Source organism: Bombina bombina, chromosome 4 (genome assembly GCF_027579735.1).
Source record: "Bombina bombina isolate aBomBom1 chromosome 4, aBomBom1.pri, whole genome shotgun sequence".
Taxonomy (NCBI): domain Eukaryota; kingdom Metazoa; phylum Chordata; class Amphibia; order Anura; family Bombinatoridae; genus Bombina; species Bombina bombina.
Window position 1 is genome coordinate 734,535,455 of NC_069502.1, and position 23,502 is coordinate 734,558,956.

At 35.7% G+C, this 23,502-nt stretch overlaps 1 protein-coding gene across 7 annotated transcripts in view; it reads right to left on the reverse strand.

Annotated features, from left to right (window-relative positions):
- The window catches only part of ARID1B (AT-rich interaction domain 1B), an 807,057-nt gene that overhangs the window by 175,944 nt on the left and 607,611 nt on the right, over window positions 1-23,502 (reverse strand). For 4 of the 7 annotated variants that reach the window (XM_053710956.1, XM_053710954.1, XM_053710957.1 and 1 more), the window contains 2 exons: window positions 16,209-16,527; window positions 12,373-12,501 (listed from right to left, as the gene is read on the reverse strand). In XM_053710956.1, the coding sequence (XP_053566931.1) occupies window positions 12,373-12,501; window positions 16,209-16,527 (448 nt within the window). The remainder of the gene's footprint in view (window positions 1-12,372; window positions 12,502-16,208; window positions 16,528-23,502) is intronic. The other 3 variants (XM_053710958.1, XM_053710955.1, XM_053710959.1) reach the window with 1 other exon arrangement.

Consider the following 23,502-nt stretch of genomic DNA (forward strand, 5'->3'; position numbering starts at 1 on the left):
AAAACAACAAAACTTTTAGCAAAGGTTTGTTCCCATTAGTAAAATAACAATAATTAAATTTGACATAAAAAATACAAAGCAACGTTTTTATTCACAGTCACTATAAGAATTCTCACAGCTCTGCTGAGAGAATTTACCTCCCTTCAAAGAAGTTTGAAGACCCCTGAGATCTATCAGAGATGAACCGGATCATGCAGGAAAAATAAAGTAACTGACTGGTATTTTTTGATGCGTAGCAAAGAGCGCCAAAACGGCCCCTCCCTCTCCCACACAGCAGTGAAGAGAAACGAAACTGTCACAAATAAAGCAAAAAAACTGCCAAGTGGAAAATAATGCCCAAATATTTATTCACACAGTACCTCAGCAATGTAAACGATTCTACATTCCAGCAAAAACGTTTAACATGATAAATAGTTATTAAAAAGGATTAGTGACCTTTAACAGAGTAGTTCCGGTGAAATACCATCCCCAGAATACTGAAGTGTATACATACATGTCATTTTAACGGTATGGCAGGATTTTCTCATCAATTCCATTCAGAAAATAAAAACTGCTACATACCTCAATGCAGATTCCTCTGCCCGCTGTCCCCTGATCTGAAGCCTTTACCTCCCTCAGATGGCCGAGAACAGCAATATGATCTTAACTACTCCGGTTAAAATCATAGTAAAAAACTCTGACAGATTCTTCCTCAAACTCTGCCAGAGAAGTAATAACACGCTCCGGTGCTATTTTAAAATAACAAACTTTTGATTGAAGTCATAAAAACTAAGTATAATCACCATAGTCCTCTCACACATCCTATCTAGTCGTTGGGTGCAAGAGAATGACTGGGACTGACGTAGAGGGGAGGAGCTATATGCAGCTCTGCTGGGTGAATCCTCTTGCATTTCCTGTTGGGGAGGAGTTATATCCCAGAAGTAATGATGACCCGTGGACTGATCACACATAACAGAAGAAATAAGATTATTCATTAGATGCATTGAGAACTTTAAGAAATAGATATGATTAAAACATATACTATAGATAAAACTTTACTAAAAATATCTCCACCTATTATAATGTAGATATATGCTACCCTAAAGTTGATGACCCATATTATGTTTCTAAAAAGGCGGCCAGATCTATATCCTTATTCAGACCATTTGGTGATATTGTGTTCATGGTGTGAATCCAAAAAGTTTCTTTCTTGCGTAGGGCAATGGTTCTATTACCCCCACGTATAAGGGTTTTGACATGTTCAATAATTGTACCTTTCAAACATGACGGGTCTTGGTTGTGCACATTTTTATAATGAAGAGATAGATTATGGGAAGTTTCTCCTATAGTGATATTAGTCAGGTGTTCAGATAATCTTTTCTTATATGGTCTGGTCGTTCTACCGATATATTGTAAATTACAGCTACATTGTAGCATGTATACCACAAAATCGGTTTTACAATTACATAAAGACTTGATGTCAAACTCTTTTCCATTTTTCGTTGATTTAAATTTCTTTGTCGGTTTATGTCCATTCATGTGATGGACACAAGACTCGCAATTTTTTCGATTGCATTTAAAAAAACCAATTGTTTGTTTTCCTAGCCAATTTTGATGGGTCGGTTTGCTATTCTTTAGCAAACTGGGTGCTAGAACTGATTTAAAATTTTTGTTTTTCTTGTATATTATTTTTGGGTTCTCTTTTGTTATATCTTTTAAGAGAGCATCTTTTTTTAAAATATGCCAGTGTTTGTTTAAAATCTTATTTATTTCCTGGGCTCCCTCATTGTAGGTCGTGACTAAGCTACATGTGGAGTAGTCACTTCTTTTCTTTTTTTGATCTGACTCTTTCAGCAGATTTTTTCTAGGGATTTTTCTAGTTTTATTATCAGCGTTTTGTAGAATCTTGTGGTTATAACCCTTTTTTAAAAACTTATTTTTTAGACAGTGTGATTCTTTTTCATAATCCTCCATTTTGGAGCAGTTACGTCTAATCCTTTGAAACTGTCCAAATGGAATATTTTCTATCCATTTAGGATTATGTCCACTGCTAGCATGTAAGTAAGCGTTACTGTCAGTGTCTTTTTTGTATAGCCTTGACAGAATTTTATTGTCTTCATGATAAAACACAAGATCTAAAAACTCTATTTCGTTTTTATCAATTTTTTTAGTAAAATTTAAATTAAAAGTGTTATCATTTATAAATGTAATAAAATCCTCTAAAATTTCATTTGTACCTGACCAGATTAAAATGATGTCATCTATAAATCTGCCCCAATAAACAATAAAGGGAAGAAAGGGGTTGTTTTCCCATATTTGAATTTCTTCCCATGCCCCCATATATAAATTCGCAAAACTAGGGGCAAAGCGGGTGCCCATGGCTGTACCACTTATTTGCAAATAAAATTGATCATTGAACATAAAATAATTTTTTTCCAAAATGAATTTGATTGAATTTGTTAAAAATTTCTGTTTTTCCAAATCAATGTCTGTTATCCAGAATACCACAAGTTAAAAGAAACACTTATGAATACAGAAATCATTATACAAATAGTCAGTCATTTAATAGGAATGTGTACGAATACAGAAATTTCAATGGGAGGGGAGCAGACAGACCGAGAGAGAATTTACCTTCCAATAGCTGGCGATACAACTATAAAGACTCAAGAGATAGAAATTATGACCATTACTATGGCTATGGGAACAACACTCAGCCCCAACACTATAGAAATTCACAATCCCACTATAATCAAAATGGAATGAGACCATATGGGGGTAACCACAATATAGGAAATAACCCAAAAGCTCAGACGCATAGAAATGGGGGTACCCCAGTTCAGACAAGAAATAGTCATAATAATGGGGACAACAATATAAATTTTTTAGTGCCACCCCAGAGAAAAACCCAAACAGGGAACCCCAACATCATTCAGAAACAACAAATGGTTCCACTTCCAGATTGGAACCTGAGAGAAACCAGAAAAACAAAAAGAGGACGAGAGGATGCAGAGGAGGAAAGGGAAAAGGGAAGGCAAAGAATCAGATCATTAGACCGCAACATATAAACGAAGTTGTAAATGAGATTAGTGAATTGAATACTAAAATCTTTAACCTCTCCAAAAGAAACTTTTCAAGCGAAGAAATCAGCGTTTTAGATAAGGGTTTAACCTTTGCCCCTACCAAAGGACCAAATCCTTTTGAACGTTTTATTGATTTGAATAAATACATCAGAAAGTTAACATTAAAACGTCACTTTGAAAAACAAAAAAAAGATGTTCAAGACAATATTAATGATCTCAACACACAATTATTATCAGATACAGATCTAGAAGCCCTAATTATTCTCCAAGAACTAAATATGGAAGGGGAAACCAATGATAATGAAAAAGTAACTTTATCATATGCAAAATATACCACATTTAAACCTCCCTCAACCTACTTCCCAGTCCAGTCGAAAGGGAACTATATACCAGTTTTTTATAATCTGGTCAAAGAAGACTTGGATAAATTTTGTAATACATATAAAATTAAGAAAGACAATTTAAATGTAAGAGAAAAATCAATCTTAAAAAATCTACAAGAAGATGTCACAATTGTTTTCAGGGAAGCAGACAAGGGAGGGGGTCTAGTCATACAGGAAAAAACAGACTATATTAAGGAAGCATTACGTCTATTAGAAGACAATGCTACTTATACAAAAATTAAGGGGGACCCGACAAAAACCTTCCAAAACGAATATCAAGAATTAGTAGGTCTGGCCAGAAATAAAAATTGTATAAATGAGAATGAATTTCAGTTTTTAAGAAATGAAAATCCGACTATAGCTATCTTTTATCACTTACCCAAAGTGCATAAAGATAAGGAAAATCCACCTGGGCGACCCATAGTATCAGGGATTAATTGTTTAACATCTAAATTGTCGGAATTTGTGGATACTTTTCTACAACCAGTAGTTCCACATCTCAGGTCTTATTTGAAAGATTCAACAGACACCATAAACAAAATAACAGAAATAATTTGGGACCCCAATTACTTATGGGCCACCTTAGACGTAAGTGCTTTATATATGAGTATCCCTCATCTTAAAGGTATTGAGGCGATAAAATTTTGGTTTAACAAGATAACAGACATTGATTTGGAAAAACAGAAATTTTTTACCAAATTCAATCAAATTCATTTTGGAAAAAAATTATTTTATGTTCAATGATCAATTTTATTTGCAAATAAGTGGTACAGCCATGGGCACCCGCTTTGCCCCTAGTTTTGCGAATTTATATATGGGGGCATGGGAAGAAATTCAAATATGGGAAAACAACCCCTTTCTTCCCTTTATTGTTTATTGGGGCAGATTTATAGATGACATCATTTTAATCTGGTCAGGTACAAATGAAATTTTAGAGGATTTTATTACATTTATAAATGATAACACTTTTAATTTAAATTTTACTAAAAAAATTGATAAAAACGAAATAGAGTTTTTAGATCTTGTGTTTTATCATGAAGACAATAAAATTCTGTCAAGGCTATACAAAAAAGACACTGACAGTAACGCTTACTTACATGCTAGCAGTGGACATAATCCTAAATGGATAGAAAATATTCCATTTGGACAGTTTCAAAGGATTAGACGTAACTGCTCCAAAATGGAGGATTATGAAAAAGAATCACACTGTCTAAAAAATAAGTTTTTAAAAAAGGGTTATAACCACAAGATTCTACAAAACGCTGATAATAAAACTAGAAAAATCCCTAGAAAAAATCTGCTGAAAGAGTCAGATCAAAAAAAGAAAAGAAGTGACTACTCCACATGTAGCTTAGTCACGACCTACAATGAGGGAGCCCAGGAAATAAATAAGATTTTAAACAAACACTGGCATATTTTAAAAAAAGATGCTCTCTTAAAAGATATAACAAAAGAGAACCCAAAAATAATATACAAGAAAAACAAAAATTTTAAATCAGTTCTAGCACCCAGTTTGCTAAAGAATAGCAAACCGACCCATCAAAATTGGCTAGGAAAACAAACAATTGGTTTTTTTAAATGCAATCGAAAAAATTGCGAGTCTTGTGTGCATCACATGAATGGACACAAACCGACAAAGAAATTTAAATCAACGAAAAATGGAAAAGAGTTTGACATCAAGTCTTTATGTAATTGTAAAACCGATTTTCTGGTATACATGCTACAATGTAGCTGTAATTTACAATATATCGGTAGAACGACCAGACCATATAAGAAAAGATTATCTGAACACCTGACTAATATCACTATAGGAGAAACTTCCCATAATCTATCTCTTCATTATAAAAATGTGCACAACCAAGACCCGTCATGTTTGAAAGGTACAATTATTGAACATGTCAAAACCCTTATACGTGGGGGTAATAGAACCATTGCCCTACGCAAGAAAGAAACTTTTTGGATTCACACCATGAACACAATATCACCAAATGGTCTGAATAAGGATATAGATCTGGCCGCCTTTTTAGAAACATAATATGGGTCATCAACTTTAGGGTAGCATATATCTACATTATAATAGGTGGAGATATTTTTAGTAAAGTTTTATCTATAGTATATGTTTTAATCATATCTATTTCTTAAAGTTCTCAATGCATCTAATGAATAATCTTATTTTTAAGAAAAGATACTTCTTTTTAAAAATATTTTTATATAAGCACTCTTAATCACCTTTTAAAAGAATCTTTTTTAGGAGTAAGTAGAATGTCTATAGCACAGTCGATTTTAATATATCACTTTTAACCCGCCCCTATAGACAAATAATAAATAATAAACAATAAAAAAAACAATAAATAAATATATAGGGTCAAACCGCCCCCAAAACTTTAGATAAGGGAACTTGATTATGTGAGCCACTTGTACATAAAGAATGAATTTTTTGTTTAAACAAATCACAAGGGATCAATATCAGTTTTAGTATATACATACACCTCGGGCAGTTGTAGCCCAGTGGTCTAGTACGCTGCCCCTGAACATATTAGTCGCGAGATCGTTTCCGCTCTAATACTTTTCACTTTTTATTATTTCTGTTTATCCAATATGACGTCTGTGTTGGTTTGTCTTTTTGTTTTTCTGTTTCCCAATTGTTTCATGTTACATTTAGTATGCAATTGTGATATAGTACTGCTTAACCATAATCCCCACAGGATTGTATCATTTGCAATAATACGCAGGATAATTGTAAAGTATTGTTATAAGATTCATTTTTCTTTAGCATGTAATGTATGGTTTAAGTGGCCTCGTTCTGTCCTGTATACTACAAAGGGGTCATGATTTAGTCACACCTGCCCAAAGATTATAGTCATTTCCCTCTGTATCACCAAGATAGATGTATCAGGATTACACGCTGTAATACGTCTTATCTTGGAGGAGTGGTGTCCTCAACTCACGCTGCTTTGCAGATTAGAAAATCACACCTCCGTTTTTAACGAATCAGGATGAACTTTACATTCGTCATCAGAGGTGTGAGCGCACAGTCCAATTAGAAGCGTGTTTAGAACTTTCCTCTAAAATCCCGCGAGACGAAACGGGAATAAAAGGAACAGCCGTTCAAACACAAAACAGTCTCTGAAGAAGAAGGAGTTATTACTACAACCTTTGAAACGCGTTAGACTTCACCTTATATGAACGGACTGTTTTTACCAACCAGAATCTCTGGTGCAGTATACTTTACAGATAAGAGTTTTTAACCTATCCACTGATCTCAGTATTTTGTGGATACTTGCTGCTACATTTGTGGTTTCTTTGGCTACCTGTGGCCATTTCACTATCTGTGGTCATTCCACTGCAGTTATTAGTACACAGTGCATATATTGGACTGCATTTGCTGTATATCGCTGTACAAATACCTCATACTTGTGAGGATGTTTGATGTAAGCAGGCATTTTTAGGAGTGTTCATATGTGAATAAAATGTTTGATTTTTAAACGATATCACACTATTTTGGTATTTCTTTCTCTTATATATCGTTTACACTACCATCCTGAGAGGACCCATACCAAAAGAGGCCGAGGAAAAAGGCTCCAACTCCCTGAAGTTTCACATACACCCGGGAAAGCAGAAGGGAAAAAGACAAGCCTATTGTTTGGAAGTTTCCCCTATACCCTAAGGGGCCAAGCCTACTAAGAGTGACTCCCTGATGTGCTGTTTCCTTACCTCATACGATTGAGGTTCATTTCTGTAAGTGTGAATTTCACCTACATCCCAAGTCTCGAATTCTACCACTGTATATATACAACATATAAGTTCTCCAGTATTTGGGACATTTTGTATTCAACTCTCCACTCTATTTTATAGTGTTTTTTTAACATTGTGTTTGATTTGCTGTGTATTCTGTATTATAATTGGCATCTAGTCACACATATTAATTGTGTTTTACATTGTCTCGTAACAACCAGCGCTATCATATCCCTTATCATAGCCTCTTCAGATACATATTTATACAGGGGGATAAGCACTGTGCCAGCCGGGGATTCCCTGTTCTTCTCGGCCAGCACAATTGCTTCTCTGCTCACCAAGGGATAGCTGCTATATGGTTGGTTTTTTGCTCCCGGGGGATTCTACCTTCTAGATTGAGATTAGATTTTCTCCTATATCTCTTTTCCACCCCCTCAGTCTAGCGCCTTCTACCACTTTTTTCGCTTTCTGTCCCATATATATATATATATATATATATATATATATATATATATAAAAGAATACCCTACTATAGGATTTATATAAATAGCAATATCCAGAAAAGCTGCCAATAAAGATGTTTCTGCTGTAGCTAAATTTTAGACTTCATCAACAATTGCAGCAGCATATGCTGACTGTTAAAATGTATTCATTGAACTTCATGATGCAGAAGATGACGCTGGTGTATTTAAAAAAAATAATATTACAATAATAAAAAAGCTAAATATATTTTGAACACTTCTTGGTAAGTGGACACGAACGTAAAACTGCACATCGAAAATATAATAAAGCTAGATAGTGGCTGCAGAGGTCATTATACAAAATTGTTCGGAAAAGGTCAAAATTGGATGCCTGAGAAAGAGTCAAATAAAATAAAAAGTACATAAGAAATGGGCAGGTTTAAAAAGTTTTAAAAGAAAAAAAAGTGAGTCAAATATTTTTTTTTTTAATACCATCTTTGGACATTAAAGTGAATCTAAATTTTAATGCTAAAGTGCCCGGTTTTTAAAAATTCGATTAAAGGGACACTGAACCCAAATTTTTTCTTTAGTGATTCAGATAGAGCATGCGATTTTAAGCAACTTTCTAATTTACTCCTATTATTAAATTGTCTTCATTCTCTTGGTATGTTTATTTGAAAAGCAAGAATGTAAGTTTAGATGCCGGCCCATTTTTAGTGAACAACCTGGGTTGTCCTAGCTGATTGGACAGCACCAATAAACAAGTGCTTTCCATGGTTCTCAATAAAAAAATTGCTGGCTCCTTAGCTTAGAAGCCTTCTTTTTCAAATAAAAATAGCAAGAGAACTAAGAAAAATTGATAATGGAAGTAAATTAGAAAGTTGCTTAAAATTGCATGCTCTATCTGAATCATGAAAGAAAACATTTGGGTTCAGTATCCCTTTAAAAACAGGGGCACTTTAATTAATCAAAATGTACATTTCACTCCTGTTGTGTAAAAAAACTTACCTTTTAAACTTGACAGCAGCTCTAGCTTCCTCCACCCGTTGCAAAGCCTTTTCCTGGGTCTAAAATGAGGAATCAGGCTTCCTCCAATCACGGCTTTGAATCAGACACTGATTCCCCCGGGGGGAAGTCGTGATTGGAGGATGACCTATCCATCATTTCTGACATCAGAAATGGCTTGCGACGACCGGAGGAAGCTGGAGCTGCTGTCAAGCTTCTGCAGACTGCCCCCTTATTTCAGTTCTTTTGACAGACTTGCATTTTAGACAATCAGTGCCGACTCAAAAATAACTCCACGGGAGTGAGCACAATGTTATCTAATATGAACTAGTGCTGTAAAACTACAACAATTCACTGAGATAAGAGGCGTCCTTTCAAGGGCTTAGAAATTAGCATATGAGCTTTCAACAAAGAATACCAGGAGAACAAAGAAAATTTGATGATAAAAGAAAATTTGTGCACTTGAAGAATGGAATCACTGCTGCCTTTGGTCTGCACAAACAAGAGGTTAAATCACTCTTACAAATGACACAGGTAGAGCAGTGCCCGTTTGCATTACAGGAAACTAAGAGTTAAAACACTGCATCATGCGTCTCAAACCTTGAGACAGGTTCAAAAGTGCTTAAAGTAGGAGACAGGGTTTTGGAAAGGAAGTATTGTAACACCTGATAGGAATGAGTTGGGTATGATATGATCAGTAGCGGACTTACTCAACAGTGGGACCTGGTGCAAACATTTTTTGGCCCGCCTGAAGGTAAAGCAGTAATAATATACTTACTTCTCTGTATAACGATTTTGAGAATATATATATATATATATATATATATATATATATATATATATATATATATATGTGTGTGTGTGTGTGTGTGTTTAAATAGATACACTGATAATGAGTATGCTGCACTTTATAAATGATACTGAGCTTTTATACAATGGCAGTAAGCACAATGTGCTGTATAATGATGTGAGTTTCTATACCATACATAATGAGTACACTGCTCTCTCTGTATAAATATGAGTAGTATGTATGATGTGAGTATCTATACACTGATAAGTTTGCTGTGCAGTATAATGGTAATGGGTATCTATAAACAGATAATGACCACATAGGCACTCGTTTGTGTACAGATTGGCTGCTATGCCCCCCACCCCAGCACTTGGGCCCTGGTGCCACTGCACTTGCTGCACCAATGGTAGTTCCGCCTCTGGATGTGTTATAATATTAATATATATATATATATATATATATATATATATATATATATATATACACACACACACGGTATCTCACAAAAGTGAGTACACCCCTCACATTTTCTTAAATATTTTATTTTATCTTTTTTTATGTTACTTCACTGAAGAAATGACACTTTGCTACAATCTAAAGTAGTGAGTGTACAGCCTGTATAACAGTGTAAATTTTCTGTCCACTCAACACACAGTCATTAATGTCTAAACCGTTGGTAACAAAAGTGAGTACACCCCTAAGTGGAAATGTCCAAACTGGGCCCAAAGTGTCAATATTTTGTGCGGCCACCATTTTTTCCAGCACTGCCTTAACCCTCTAGGGCATGGAGTTCACCAGAGCTTCACAGGATGCCACTGAAGTCCTCTTCCACTCCTCCATGACGACATCACAGAGCTGGTGGATGTTAGAGACCTTGCGCTCCCCCCACCTTCCGTTTGAGGATGCCCCACAGATGCTCAATAGGGTTTAGGTATGGAGACATGCTTGGCCAGTCCATCACCTTTACCCTCAGCTTCTTTAGCAAGGCAGTGGTTGTCTTGGGGGTGTGTTTGGGGTCGATATCATGTTGGAATACTGCCCTGCGGCCCATTCTCTGAAGGGAGGGGATCATGCAGACCAATTTGATGCAGTGTGCAGTGTATGGTCTGAGCACTGACAGGCTAACCCCCCACCCCTTCAACCTCTGCAGCAATGCTGGAAGCACTCATACGTCTATTTCCGAAAGACAACCTCTGGATATGACGCTGAGCACATGCACTCAACTTCTTCGGTCGACCATGGCCAGGCCTGTTCTGGGTGGAACCTGTCCTGTGAAACCGCTGTATGGTCTTGTCCACCATGCTGCAGCTCAGTTTCAGGGTCTTGTTAATCTTCGTATAGCCTAGGCCATCTTTAGGTAGCGCAACAATTTTTTTTCAGATCCTCAGAGAGTTCTTTGCCATGAGGTGCCATGTTGAACCTCCAGTGACCAGTATGAGAGAGTGTGAGAACGATAACACCACATTTAACACACCTGTTTCCCATTCACAACTGAGACCTTGTAACACTAACAAGTCACATGACACCAGGGAGGCAAAATAGATAATTGGGCCCAATTTGGAAATTTCCACTTAGGGGTGTACTCACTTTTGTTGCCAACGGTTTAGACATTAATGGCTGTGTGTTGAGTTATTTTGAGGGGACAGCAAATTTACACTGTTATACAGGCTGTACACTCACTACTTTACATTGTAGCAAAGTATCATTTCTTCAGTGTTGTCAAATGAAAATATATAATAAAATATTAACAAAAATGTGAGGAGTGTGTTCACTTTTGTAAAATTCTCTCTCTCTCTCTATATCTATATATATGGCTTAAAATTTCCATTGGTCTAGGGTGACTTAGAAATTTGACATTTTCCTTTCTTTAACATTGAGTGGACTACTAACTTTTCCCTCTGGGCCAGTAGCTTTTTAATCCCTGACTAGTAAACCATAGCGGTATTTTTCAATATATATATATATATAAAATTCATACTCACTGATAGGTTATAATAAACAATTTTAAAAAGACTAAAACAAAAAGCATGACAAAACATGTTATATTTCTTTCATGATTCAAAGCATACAATGTTTAAAACTTACTTTAATTGTCAAACTTGCTTCACTCTCTTTGTATCCTTTGATAAAAGATCAGCAATGCACTACTGGGAGCTAGCTGAACAAATGGGGGGGGGCAATGACAAGAGGCATATATATGTAACCACCAATCAGCAGTACAGTGCTGCTCCTGAGCCTACCTAGGTATCATTTTCAACAAAGGATACTAAGAGAACGAAACAAATTAGATAACAGAAGTAAATTAAAAATCTGAATCATGAGCGTAATTTTAACTTTACAGTCCCTTGAAAAAAATACAACTATATCAAAATAAAAACTTCTGTAACGTTTGAGGTTTTCTTCTTTTACTGCTTGAGTTTATTTTGAGAGACCAGAGCAAAGAGAAAATGGGTTGATACTGTACAAGAACAATACAGTTCGTCACATACCTCTTGTTAAGTGACAAGAACATAGAACTATTAAAACAAACAAACAAAAAAAGTAAAAAAAAATCAATGAAACAAAACAACAGATAACGAGTGCAATGTGTTGCCCAATTGATCTGAAAGGTGATCATAACCGACATCACAGGAATGAAAAGCACCAGAAGCCATGCTACATGCTGGTACAGTACTTAAACAACATGCAATTCCCACAAACAAGGTTAGTGAAGTGAAAAAAAACTGCACTTTGTAAGTTCCATGTTTAAGGCAACCACATAGTATGAGGGTATAAATGCTACCATAAGACAAAGGAAAAGCTCATTCTGCAATTAATTCTTCAAAAGCCAGCTACCACGTTTTTTAAACAGTTAAGGAGGGGGAGGGATGAAAATAAATGGATAAGTAAAAAAAATGGCCAAAGGTCCCACAGCAAGTCCAGTTTACAATACTACCTACCCGTACTGATCAGGCTGGTGCATCATGGGAACCTGAGCGTTGCCATAGTTGGGATGCTGTGAAGAAAACATGGGGCGTCCGCCAGCCCCAGACTGGCTGGGATAAACAGGCGACCTAATGTATGGTGGCCTAAATCAGGACAAAAGAACAGCTTCTTTGGATTTGTACTAAATACGCAGGAATAACCGTGCCAAATTAAATCAAACCAAAATATAAAAACCCACTTATGAAAAGGATGGCATAAGACTAGGGATAGGCAACCATTTTGAGAGTTTTTTTTGTTTCCCCCCCAATACGTTTACTTTTAGAGTAAAGTTCGAAAATGTATTTGTACATCTGTTCATATTTCCCACAAGATGGACTCTCATTTAATACTTTAATAGTTACTTCCATATCTCCATTGCATGCTACATACAGTAATTCTGAATGAAAACTGTTTTTTTAAAGGAATGATTGAAGCTAATAACTTTATTGTAATTTTTTTTTATATGTATTTAACAAATATTTCCAAAATTTTATCTATTTTACTGCAAAGTGTAGCTAAAATAATATTTATTTACGTTATCTTTTCTGTGTTTTCATTGGAAACTCAGAAATTTATTTGCAGTTTTTGTATCTAATTAGAAATATTAAACCATAAATGTATAACAAATTAAAACAAAAATCTGCAGAACCAGTGATATATTTATTTTTTTACATAATGATTTATCAATGAGTTCCCATAAACATTTGCCTATCCCTTGCCAAACTGAATGCTATAAGCATTTATCTTATTTAGGGTAGCTACAAAGCTCCTAAAAAATAGACGATGAAAATGAAAAAAAAAAGGAACTTGTAATAGTGCATTTTAAACCAGGCCAAGCTTAAAAAAATAAATGGATAAAGAAAAAATCAGAATAGATGAAATTGAACAAAATGATTTGAAAGAGAAAATGAGTTTTGGAACAACGTTGATTAAATTTAAGCATAGCTGACAATTGAATGGAGGAAGTATTTTTTTTTCCCCCCTCAAACAACGTACAATATTGTTTTGAATGCAATTCATCATCAAGTACATAAAGTTTATTCTATATTTTGTTCCAGTGCATTGAGCAGAAATGTATTTGTCCATTTATATAAAATGGTTTAGAAAATGCTCCTAATTTGTGAATATGCTTAGAACAATATATATTGTGATTTTGTAAATGTTAGTTTTAAAAGGATATTAAACACTTTGAGATTGTAATATAATATGCTAAATGGTATATATGAAAAAAATCAGCAATAAATGTTGTCCCCTTTTACTGAAATTCCATTATGAAATTGTTTGTGAGCTTTTCAGTTCTTGTTAATAATGGAAGTGTAGAACACTCATATTCCACACAGCCATTGGCTGCACACTTTTGTAACCTATTTATAACTGTCCCTACTTGGCCACAGCAGAGAAGGTAACCTAAGTTACAACATGGCAGCTCCCTTTGTTTTATAGCCACTAAAACTTTGCACTTATTTTGTCAATATTTAAACAGCTAATGAAACTTTAACAATACATCTACATGTTATTCTCAAAATAATCTTTTCTTTAAATGCATCATTCTATCTAGCATTTATTTAGTGTTTAATGTCCCTTTAAACCAGGAGATGAGAAAACGTCCCGAAAGAATGAAATATATACTATTAATATAAATATATAGATATATGCAAATCAGGAAACATTAAAGGTTCAGATCTGAGCTCTAGGTTACTAGGTAGTTCCCAGATAACTCATGGTTTAAGAGACCACATACATTTCTCAACTAAACAGGGATGGATTTTTAATTTGTCAATTTATGTAGCTATCTAGGTAATCCTTATCACTAGTTTCTAGTTGCCTGCGGATCCACCTTTTTATTAAAGGGACATTAAAAAAAAGTTTGAGATTATAATACACATTGTTTAATTATATCTATTAAATCAACTCTGTAATATAATGTCATTATTATTATTTTGTTCCCTTTTCCTGGTTTTCCTGTAATTTATTCTGAAAATTTCAAGCTTTTCAATTCCTGTTAAAAATGGAAGATTTTAAGATACACCACATTTAAAGGGACAGTTTAGTCAAAATTAAATTATCATGATTCAGATAGGGCATGCAAGTTTCCAATTTACGTTTGTCATCACATTTGCGTTCTCTTGGTATTCTTTGTTGAAAGCTAAACATTGGTAGGCTTATTTGCTAATTTCTAACCATTGAAGGCCACCTCTTAAATCTGTGTTTTGACAGTTTTTTTAACAGCTAGATAGTGCTAGTTCATGTGTGCAAAATAAAAACATTGTGCTCAATCCCGTGGACTTACCTAGGAGTCAGCACTGATTGGCTAAAATGCATGTCTGTCAAAAGAAGTGAAATAAGGGGCCAGTCTGCAGAGGCTTAGATACAGGGTCAATCACAGAGGTAAAAAGTGTATTAATACAGCAGTGTTGGTTATGCAAAACTAGGAAATGGGTAATAAAGGGATTATCTATATTTTTAAACAACAACAATTCTGGAGTAAACTGCCCCTTTAACACTGCTAAAATTTGCACATTTATTGGTTGTACACTCTGGTGACTAATTTATTGCTGTCCTTAATTGGCCTCAGCAGAGGGGGAAACCTTACCCAGGTTACAAAATGGCAGCCCCAGTTGTTTTACTAACACAAAAACTTGACAATATTTTTTCCACAACTAATATATTCTAAATAAATGCACCTGCATATTATTTTCAGGCTAAGCTTTGCTTTGAAAATATTATTATAACCAGCATTTATTTAGCTGTTAAAGGGAAATTAAACCAAATTATTTCAGATAATACAGATAGAGCATACTAGTTTAAATAACTTTCCAATTTACTTCTATGATCAAATTTGCTCAATTCTACTGGTATCCTTTGTTGAAGCAATGCAACAATGCACTTACTGGGAACACATCACATGAGCCAATAACAAGAGGCATATATGTGTAGCCACCAACCAGCAGCTAAATCCCACTAGTGCATTGCTGTTCCTGTGCTTACCTAGTTATGTTTTTAAACAAATGATACCAAGAGAAGGAAGAAAATTAGATAACGATATGATCTATCTGAATCATGAAAAGTTTAATTTTGTTTTTATTGTCCCTCTAGTTTGGCCCTTGTGTTAATATTCTTGTTTGCATTGGTGGCTCTTTGGTAATCCAGTGAGAGGCTTCCAGGGGTTACATATGACTATAGGCAAGTGCTGACATTTGTAGACAATATTTGGTACTAAAATGAATGGGGAAACCAGTAATGTAAATCTAAAAAGCTAATCTAAGGGGTTATGGGACCAGCCTACCTCTTCCATTGGTTTGATACTTTATAAATCCTTTGGAAATGTAAAATACATTTCTTAAAGTTGCTATAAAGATAATTAATTACGTGGAAGGGAATAAAAGAATAAACAAATCTGTATAAATATCTTGTCTTGGTGATAAACAAGGAAGAAAATGGGTGGGAACCAATTTGTAAAAACTTTTGATCTGAAATTAATATGGAGTCTATCTAATGCTGCACAAATCCAATGTTCACTTATTAACCGGTCTAATAACAAGTCACAATTCATATTGCTTACTAGCACAGAAAAAAGAATAATTAAACAGTAATGACCCCCCCCCCCAATAAATAAATAAATAGATAAAGGGTTACTGAGTCATCATGTGTACACAGTAATTATAAGCTACTTGAAAACACAATGAAGGATATTTTATACATATTCTGTACTCCACATCAAAATGAGGGAATTGTTTATGCACTACAATGCTCTTTAGATTTTTTTTTGATTTTTTTTACTACAGTAATTGATTATTTAACAAAAACACACCTGCTCTGAGCAGAGTTGGCTGCGGCCTGCATCACTGCAGCAGCGGCTTCCTGTGCCTTACGATTCACTGATGGCATGGGGGGACCCATACCAGGACCACCCTGATGAGACATGGCAGGAGAATTTGGAGTCATAGTGCCCATGTTTCCTGGATAAGGCCTGCTTGTCATTCCACTTCCTGGCATCCTCCCCATAGGCATGCTACCGCTTGGTCCCTGCACATGCATCTGGTTGTTGGCGTTCATGTTCATGCCAGGACCAGGGCCACTGTAGCTTGTGTTCGGTACACCAGTATATGTTGTTGGTCGGGAGTAATTGCCTTAAAATAAAAAAATATATATTTCCATGTTAAAAAAGCATAAAGAAACAATAATAAAATTATAGAATGTACTAAATTATTATTATTATTATTATTATTGTTGCACTACAAAGAGATTAAACACACGGTTGCAGTCAGCTACACAGAGCTGAACAAAGTGGTTGAGTCCATCAGGGGTACAAATGACTGGCCACTTTCAGCTCATAATTGGCCAACTTTAAAGGGACAGTACACTGTAAAATTGTTTTTCCATAAATGTATTTTAAATGACTTGTTATACCAACTGCAGAGTATAAAATATTTGAGAAATTGCATTTTCGGGTTTATTTTTGTATCTGAAGTAGCTGGTTTTGTGCTTTGAAACCACAGCCTATTACAATGGGTTGAGCTTCAGGTAATATCAGATCTCATTATGTTATCACTTTCATGTACACAGACTTGCTTTCTTATCTTATATTTGTCTGGAACACCAAAGCTCAATACATAGAGAGAACAATGGAAAATTATAATTTTATTACTTAACTATCATGCCCCCCACTGAGAGTGTAACTTCTTCTGCTGGCTGTGTTTACTTAGGCTTGTCAATAGCATATACGCCAGTATCAAAACTTTCAGTATAGGTTGGGAAACCACAAGCTAAATCAGCTATTTCAAATGCTGAAATATGAGTAAAGGATCTACTTGCAACCAATTTAATACACTCTAGCAGGTAAAAAGGATCATTGGGAATCATTTAAAGGGGAGAAAGTTTTTGGGTGAACTGTCCCTTTAACTATGTGATTATCCATTTTGGGGGGTTTAAACACACAGTTCAAGCAATAGTGTAATTTTAAAATTAATTTGTGTTATCTTAACCCTGATCTAACCAACCAGGTGACACTAAAAAGCATTTAAAAAAGTATCACTTCTCTGGTTTATTTTTTTAGACATTTTTTTCACAAAGAAAACCATTTGTATGTTTAAAGGACATTTGTACGATATATATATTTTAGGATAAACTGTTACAGTTGAGTTTCTTTTATGAACAAAGTTCTCCAATTAATTGGCAATCATTGGATTTTATGTAATTATTCACTTGATTTAAAATGACTAAAGTTTAAGCTACACAGTACTGGAATCTTTATCCGTATAACCATATCTCAACAAAATGATTTTGTTCTATTTCAGATATGCTCACAGGTTACCAATTCTAACAACACTTTTAAGATGAGAAGCATACTCATAATTATAATTTATAGCACCAAAATAGATTAATTTTAAAATCTGATTTGTACAGTAGACTGTTGTCAACTTCCTATTTAAAAAAAAAAAAAAAAAAATGTTTTTCATTTTTTTAAAATGGAACAAAAAAAATGATGCCCTCTAAATGATTAAAGCAATGAAATGTTTTGGTTTTGTTTAGACAAAAGTACTATACAAAAAAAATAAAAGTAAAACCCAATTCTTCTTTAATTCTTGCTATTTTGTCCGCCTTAATTATTGAGAGGCTACAATTGCTGAACTATATATTACAATAATAGCTAAATCCATAATCAATGACATCAGAATAAAATATATTCTAAAAAAATATTTAATGTCAAATTATTAAGTCAGTCAAATTGTATTAACTACACTGCATCTTTGATGTCAATCATTTTGACACATCTCATACCCAACACATTATAAACTCGTGAGAATATGTTTTAACTAGGAACTCTGGTCAATCTCTAGTTTGTATTTATTACTTGATATTTTAACATAGTGCAAAGTCTACGCAAGAAATGTTTTTAGGAAAGAACGTCAAGATCATAAGTAGAATTCAAGTGCAAAGACAAGAAATAGATGATAAAAATAATTTTCAAAAACCATAAAGGAACTACATAAATTATGGTAGTAGATCAAATTATCCCAAACTTAGGGCGTACACACACACACACGTATTGATCTCTTAAAGTGATTGTAAACTTTAATGAATAAAAGCCTAGTATCAAATAATACTTTTAAACAGAGGCACTTTAATTCATTAAAGTTTACAAAGATGCTTGGGGACAAACAAAGATTGGAGGAAGCTGAATTCGTCATTGTTCTGCTAAAGAAACCAATAGATGCGGACAGAGGATCAGCGTTATGTTTACCATAACGCAAAGGGGGTAAGTATTTTAACAACTATGCATCATTGTAAACTTTAATTAATTAAAGTGCCCCTGTTTTTAAAGAGTATTATTTGATACTGGGATTTAATTCGTTAAAGTTTACAATCACTTTAAGTTTAATAGACTAAAACCTAATTTCATTTTAAAAGATTTTTTAAAGGATACTATTTTAAAAATATGAAAAGAAACATGAAAAACAATTGCAAAGATACAAATTCAAAACCCTATAACATTATGTTTAGGTGTTTCTGTTGCAGACAACAGAATATTAGAAGACAGTCAAAGGTATGACATACTCAGACAAAAGCTATATATAAACAACAGACAAAAGCAAAAATAAAACTACCAGTTGGGGTAGTTGAGTGTCAAGCCAATTTAAATGTGTGTTCCTGCAGCTGCTTTGAATACAATTAACTATTATCAGTTGCTTGTCTGAGCACATTGTGTGATATACAGTAAGTCCCCTACTTAGAAACGTTCAAGTTACAATCTTTCAAAGATACAAACATGCGTTCTCATGTCAAATCACGGAAGTTAGTTCCATTTTTGTTCACTCCATACCGGTTTTACTATACAAGGTAAGATTAAAAAATGTTTTCTTTACAGTATTGTTTGTTTTTTATGTACTACTATACTGTGTGAAAAGTATTATAAAGTGAGGCTTAGAATACTTTTCACACAAATTACAATACAGTTAGACTTACAAACAAACAAATTGGACTTACAAACCTGCTCCCGGAACGGAACTCGTTCGTAAGTAGGGGACTTACTGTAATGTGTCCTTGTTGGCGGAGCAAGGTATGGCAGGCTACATGATACTTAGATTTGCGGAACTACATAGCACTGCTCCGGGCTTTCCTGGCTATAAAGACTGAGATTTCAAACACGGATTCATCAGGGAGTATTTGGCAAGGTCCTTAATTGATGAGTAACCCTTTTGGCTATGGTATCTTAAACTATTAAAACATATCAGATAAATCCCCACACATTGTCTCTTTAAAGGGAAGTGAAACCAAACATTTATTTCATGATTTAGGTAGAACATACCATTTTAAAACCATTACTTATATTATCAAATTTGCTTAATTTACTTGGAATCATTTGTTGAAGGATCAGCAATGCACTACTGGTAGCTAATTGAAAACATGGGTTAACCAATGACAATCAGTATATGTATGCAGCCACCAATCAGCAGCTAGAACCTAGGCTCTTTGCTGCTCCTGAGCTTACCTAGATAAACATTTCAGCAAAGGATAACAAGAGAAGGAATCAAATTAAATAATGGAAGTAAATTGGAAAATTGTCTAAAAGTCTATTCTCTGTCTGAATCATGAATGTCTAATTATGACTTTACTGTCCATTTAATAAAGGGAAATTTACCTAAAAATTAAATTAGCACAGTGAAAATTTTCTTTATGTATTGTATCTGCCTTTTCAGTTACTTAAATTTTAACAAAAAATTTCCCCAAAAAGCTGCAGTGCATTCTGTGGAATTCTGACACCTGACCAACCTACATGCTGCTTAGTTACTGGATTTGTTTAGGAGCTTATGTATATCTATTCCTGATTGGCCACAGCAGAGGAGATAATATAAACCTAATGTGTATTTCTTAGGCTGCACAACAGTGTGTTTATTTTAAATACATATCATTTACTTAAAGGGATATGAAACCCAATTTTTTTCTTTCATGATTAAGATAAAGCATGCAATTTTAAATATCTTTCCATTTTATCTCTATTGTCTAATTAGTTTCGTTCTCTTTCTATCCATTGTTAAACAGTATACCTAAATAGGATCAGAAACTGCTGATTGGTGGCTGCAGATACTGTATATGCCTCTTGTCATTGCCTTTCAGCTAGCTCCCAGTAGTACACTACTACTCCTTCAACAAAGGATACTAAAAGAGTTTAGCAAATTAGATAACTACATTTGAAAGTTGTTTAAATTGTATATGCCATCTGAATCATAAAAGAAAACATTTGGGTTTCATGTCCCTTTAATTGCTGAGACATACTAATCATGAAAGAATAAAAAACATAATTTATGCTTACCTGATAAATTCCTTTCTTCTGTTGTGTGATCAGTCCACGGGTCATCATTACTTCTGGGATATAACTCCTCCCCAACAGGAAATGCAAGAGGATTCACCCAGCAGAGCTGCATATAGCTCCTCCCCTCTACGTCAGTCCCAGTCATTCGACCAAGAAACAACGAGAAAGGAGTAACCAAGGGTGAAGTGGTGACTGGAGTATAATTTAAAAGATATTTACCTGCCTTAAAACAGGGCGGGCCGTGGACTGATCACACAACAGAAGAAAGGAATTTATCAGGTAAGCATAAATTATGTTTTCTTCTGTTATGTGTGATCAGTCCACGGGTCATCATTACTTCTGGGATACCAATACCAAAGCAAAAGTACACGGATGACGGGAGGGATAGGCAGGCTCATTATACAGAAGGAACCACTGCCTGAAGAACCTTTCTCCCAAAAATAGCCTCCGAAGAAGCAAAAGTGTCAAATTTGTAAAATTTGGAAAAAGTATGAAGCGAAGACCAAGTTGCAGCCTTGCAAATCTGTTCAACAGAGGCCTCATTCTTAAAGGCCCAAGTGGAAGCCACAGCTCTAGTGGAGTGAGCTGTAATTCTTTCAGGAGGCTGCTGTCCAGCAGTCTCATAGGCTAAACGTATTATGCTACGAAGCCAAAAAGAGAGAGAGGTAGCAGAAGCTTTTTGACCTCTCCTCTGTCCAGAGTAAACGACAAACAAGGAAGAAGTTTGGCGAAAATCTTTAGTTGCCTGCAAGTAGAACTTGAGGGCACGAACTACATCCAGATTGTGTAAAAGACGTTCCTTCTTTGAAGAAGGATTTGGACACAAGGATGGGACAACAATCTCTTGATTGATGTTCCTGTTAGTGACTACCTTAGGTAAGAACCCAGGTTTAGTACGCAGAACTACCTTGTCTGAGTGAAAAATCAGATAAGGGGAATCACAATGTAAGGCTGATAACTCAGAGACTCTTCGAGCCGAGGAAATAGCCATTAAAAACAGAACTTTCCAAGATAACATTTTTATATCAATGGAATGAAGGGGTTCAAACGGAACACCCTGTAAAACGTTAAGAACTAAGTTTAAACTCCATGGTGGAGCAACAGCTTTAAACACAGGCTTGATCCTAGCTAAAGCCTGACAAAAGGACTGGACGTCTGGATTTTCTGACAGACGTCTGTGTAACAAGATGGACAGAGCTGAAATCTGTCCCTTTAATGAACTAGCTGATAAACCCTTTTCTAAACCTTCTTGTAGAAAAGACAATATCCTAGCGATCCTAACCTTACTCCAGGAGTAACCTTTGGATTCGCACCAGTATAGGTATTTCCGCCATATTTTATGGTAAATCCTTCTGGTAACAGGCTTCCTAGCCTGAATCAGGGTATCAATAACCGACTCAGAAAAACCACGTTTTGATAAAATCAAGCGTTCAATTTCCAAGCAGTCAGCTTCAGAGAAGTTAGATTTTGATGTTTGAATGGACCCTGTATCAGAAGGTCCTGTCTTAGAGGTAGAGACCAAGGCGGACAGGATGACATGTCCACTAGATCTGCATACCAAGTCCTGCGTGGCCAAGCAGGTGCTATTAGAATTACTGATGCTCTCTCCTGTTTGATTTTGGCAATCAATCGAGGAAGCAGCGGGAAGGGTGGAAACACATAAGCCATCCTGAAGTTCCAAGGTGCTGTCAAAGCATCTATCAGAACTGCTCCCGGATCCCTGGATCTGGACCCGTAGCGAGGAAGTTTGGCGTTCTGGCGAGACGCCATGAGATCTATCTCTGGTTTGCCCCAACGTCGAAGTATTTGGGCAAAGACCTCCGGATGAAGTTCCCACTCCCCCGGATGAAAAGTCTGGCGACTCAAGAAATCCGCCTCCCAGTTCTCCACTCCCGGGATGTGGATTGCTGACAGGTGGCAAGAGTGAGACTCTGCCCAGCGAATTATCTTTGATACTTCCATCATTGCTAGGGAGCTTCTTGTCCCTCCCTGATGGTTGATGTAAGCTACAGTCGTGATGTTGTCCGACTGAAACCTGATGAACCCCCGAGTTGTTAACTGGGGCCAAGCCAGAAGGGCATTGAGAACTGCTCTCAATTCCAGAATGTTTATTGGAAGGAGACTCTCCTCCTGATTCCATAGTCCCTGAGCCTTCAGAGAATTCCAGACAGCGCCCCAACCTAGTAGGCTGGCGTCTGTTGTTACAATTGTCCAGTCTGGCCTGCTGAATGGCATTCCCCTGGACAGGTGTGGCCGATGAAGCCACCATAGAAGAGAATTTCTGGTCTCTTGATTCAGATTCAGAGTAGGGGACAAATCTGAGTAATCCCCATTCCACTGACTTAGCATGCATAGTTGCAGCGGTCTGAGGTGTAGGCGTGCAAAAGGTACTATGTCCATTGCCGCTACCATTAAGCCGATCACCTCCATGCATTGAGCTACTGACGGGTGTTGAATGGAATGAAGGACGCGGCATGCATTTTGAAGTTTTGTTAACCTGTCTTCTGTCAGGTAAATCTTCATTTCTACAGAATCTATAAGAGTCCCCAAGAATGGAACTCTTGTGAGAGGAAAGAGAGAACTCTTCTTTTCGTTCACTTTCCATCCATGCGACCTTAGAAATGCCAGAACTAACTCTGTATGAGACTTGGCAGTTTGAAAGCTTGAAGCTTGTATTAGAATGTCGTCTAGGTACGGAGCTACCGAAATCCCTCGCGGTCTTAGTACCGCTAGAAGGGCACCCAGAACCTTTGTGAAGATTCTTGGAGCCGTAGCCAATCCGAATGGAAGA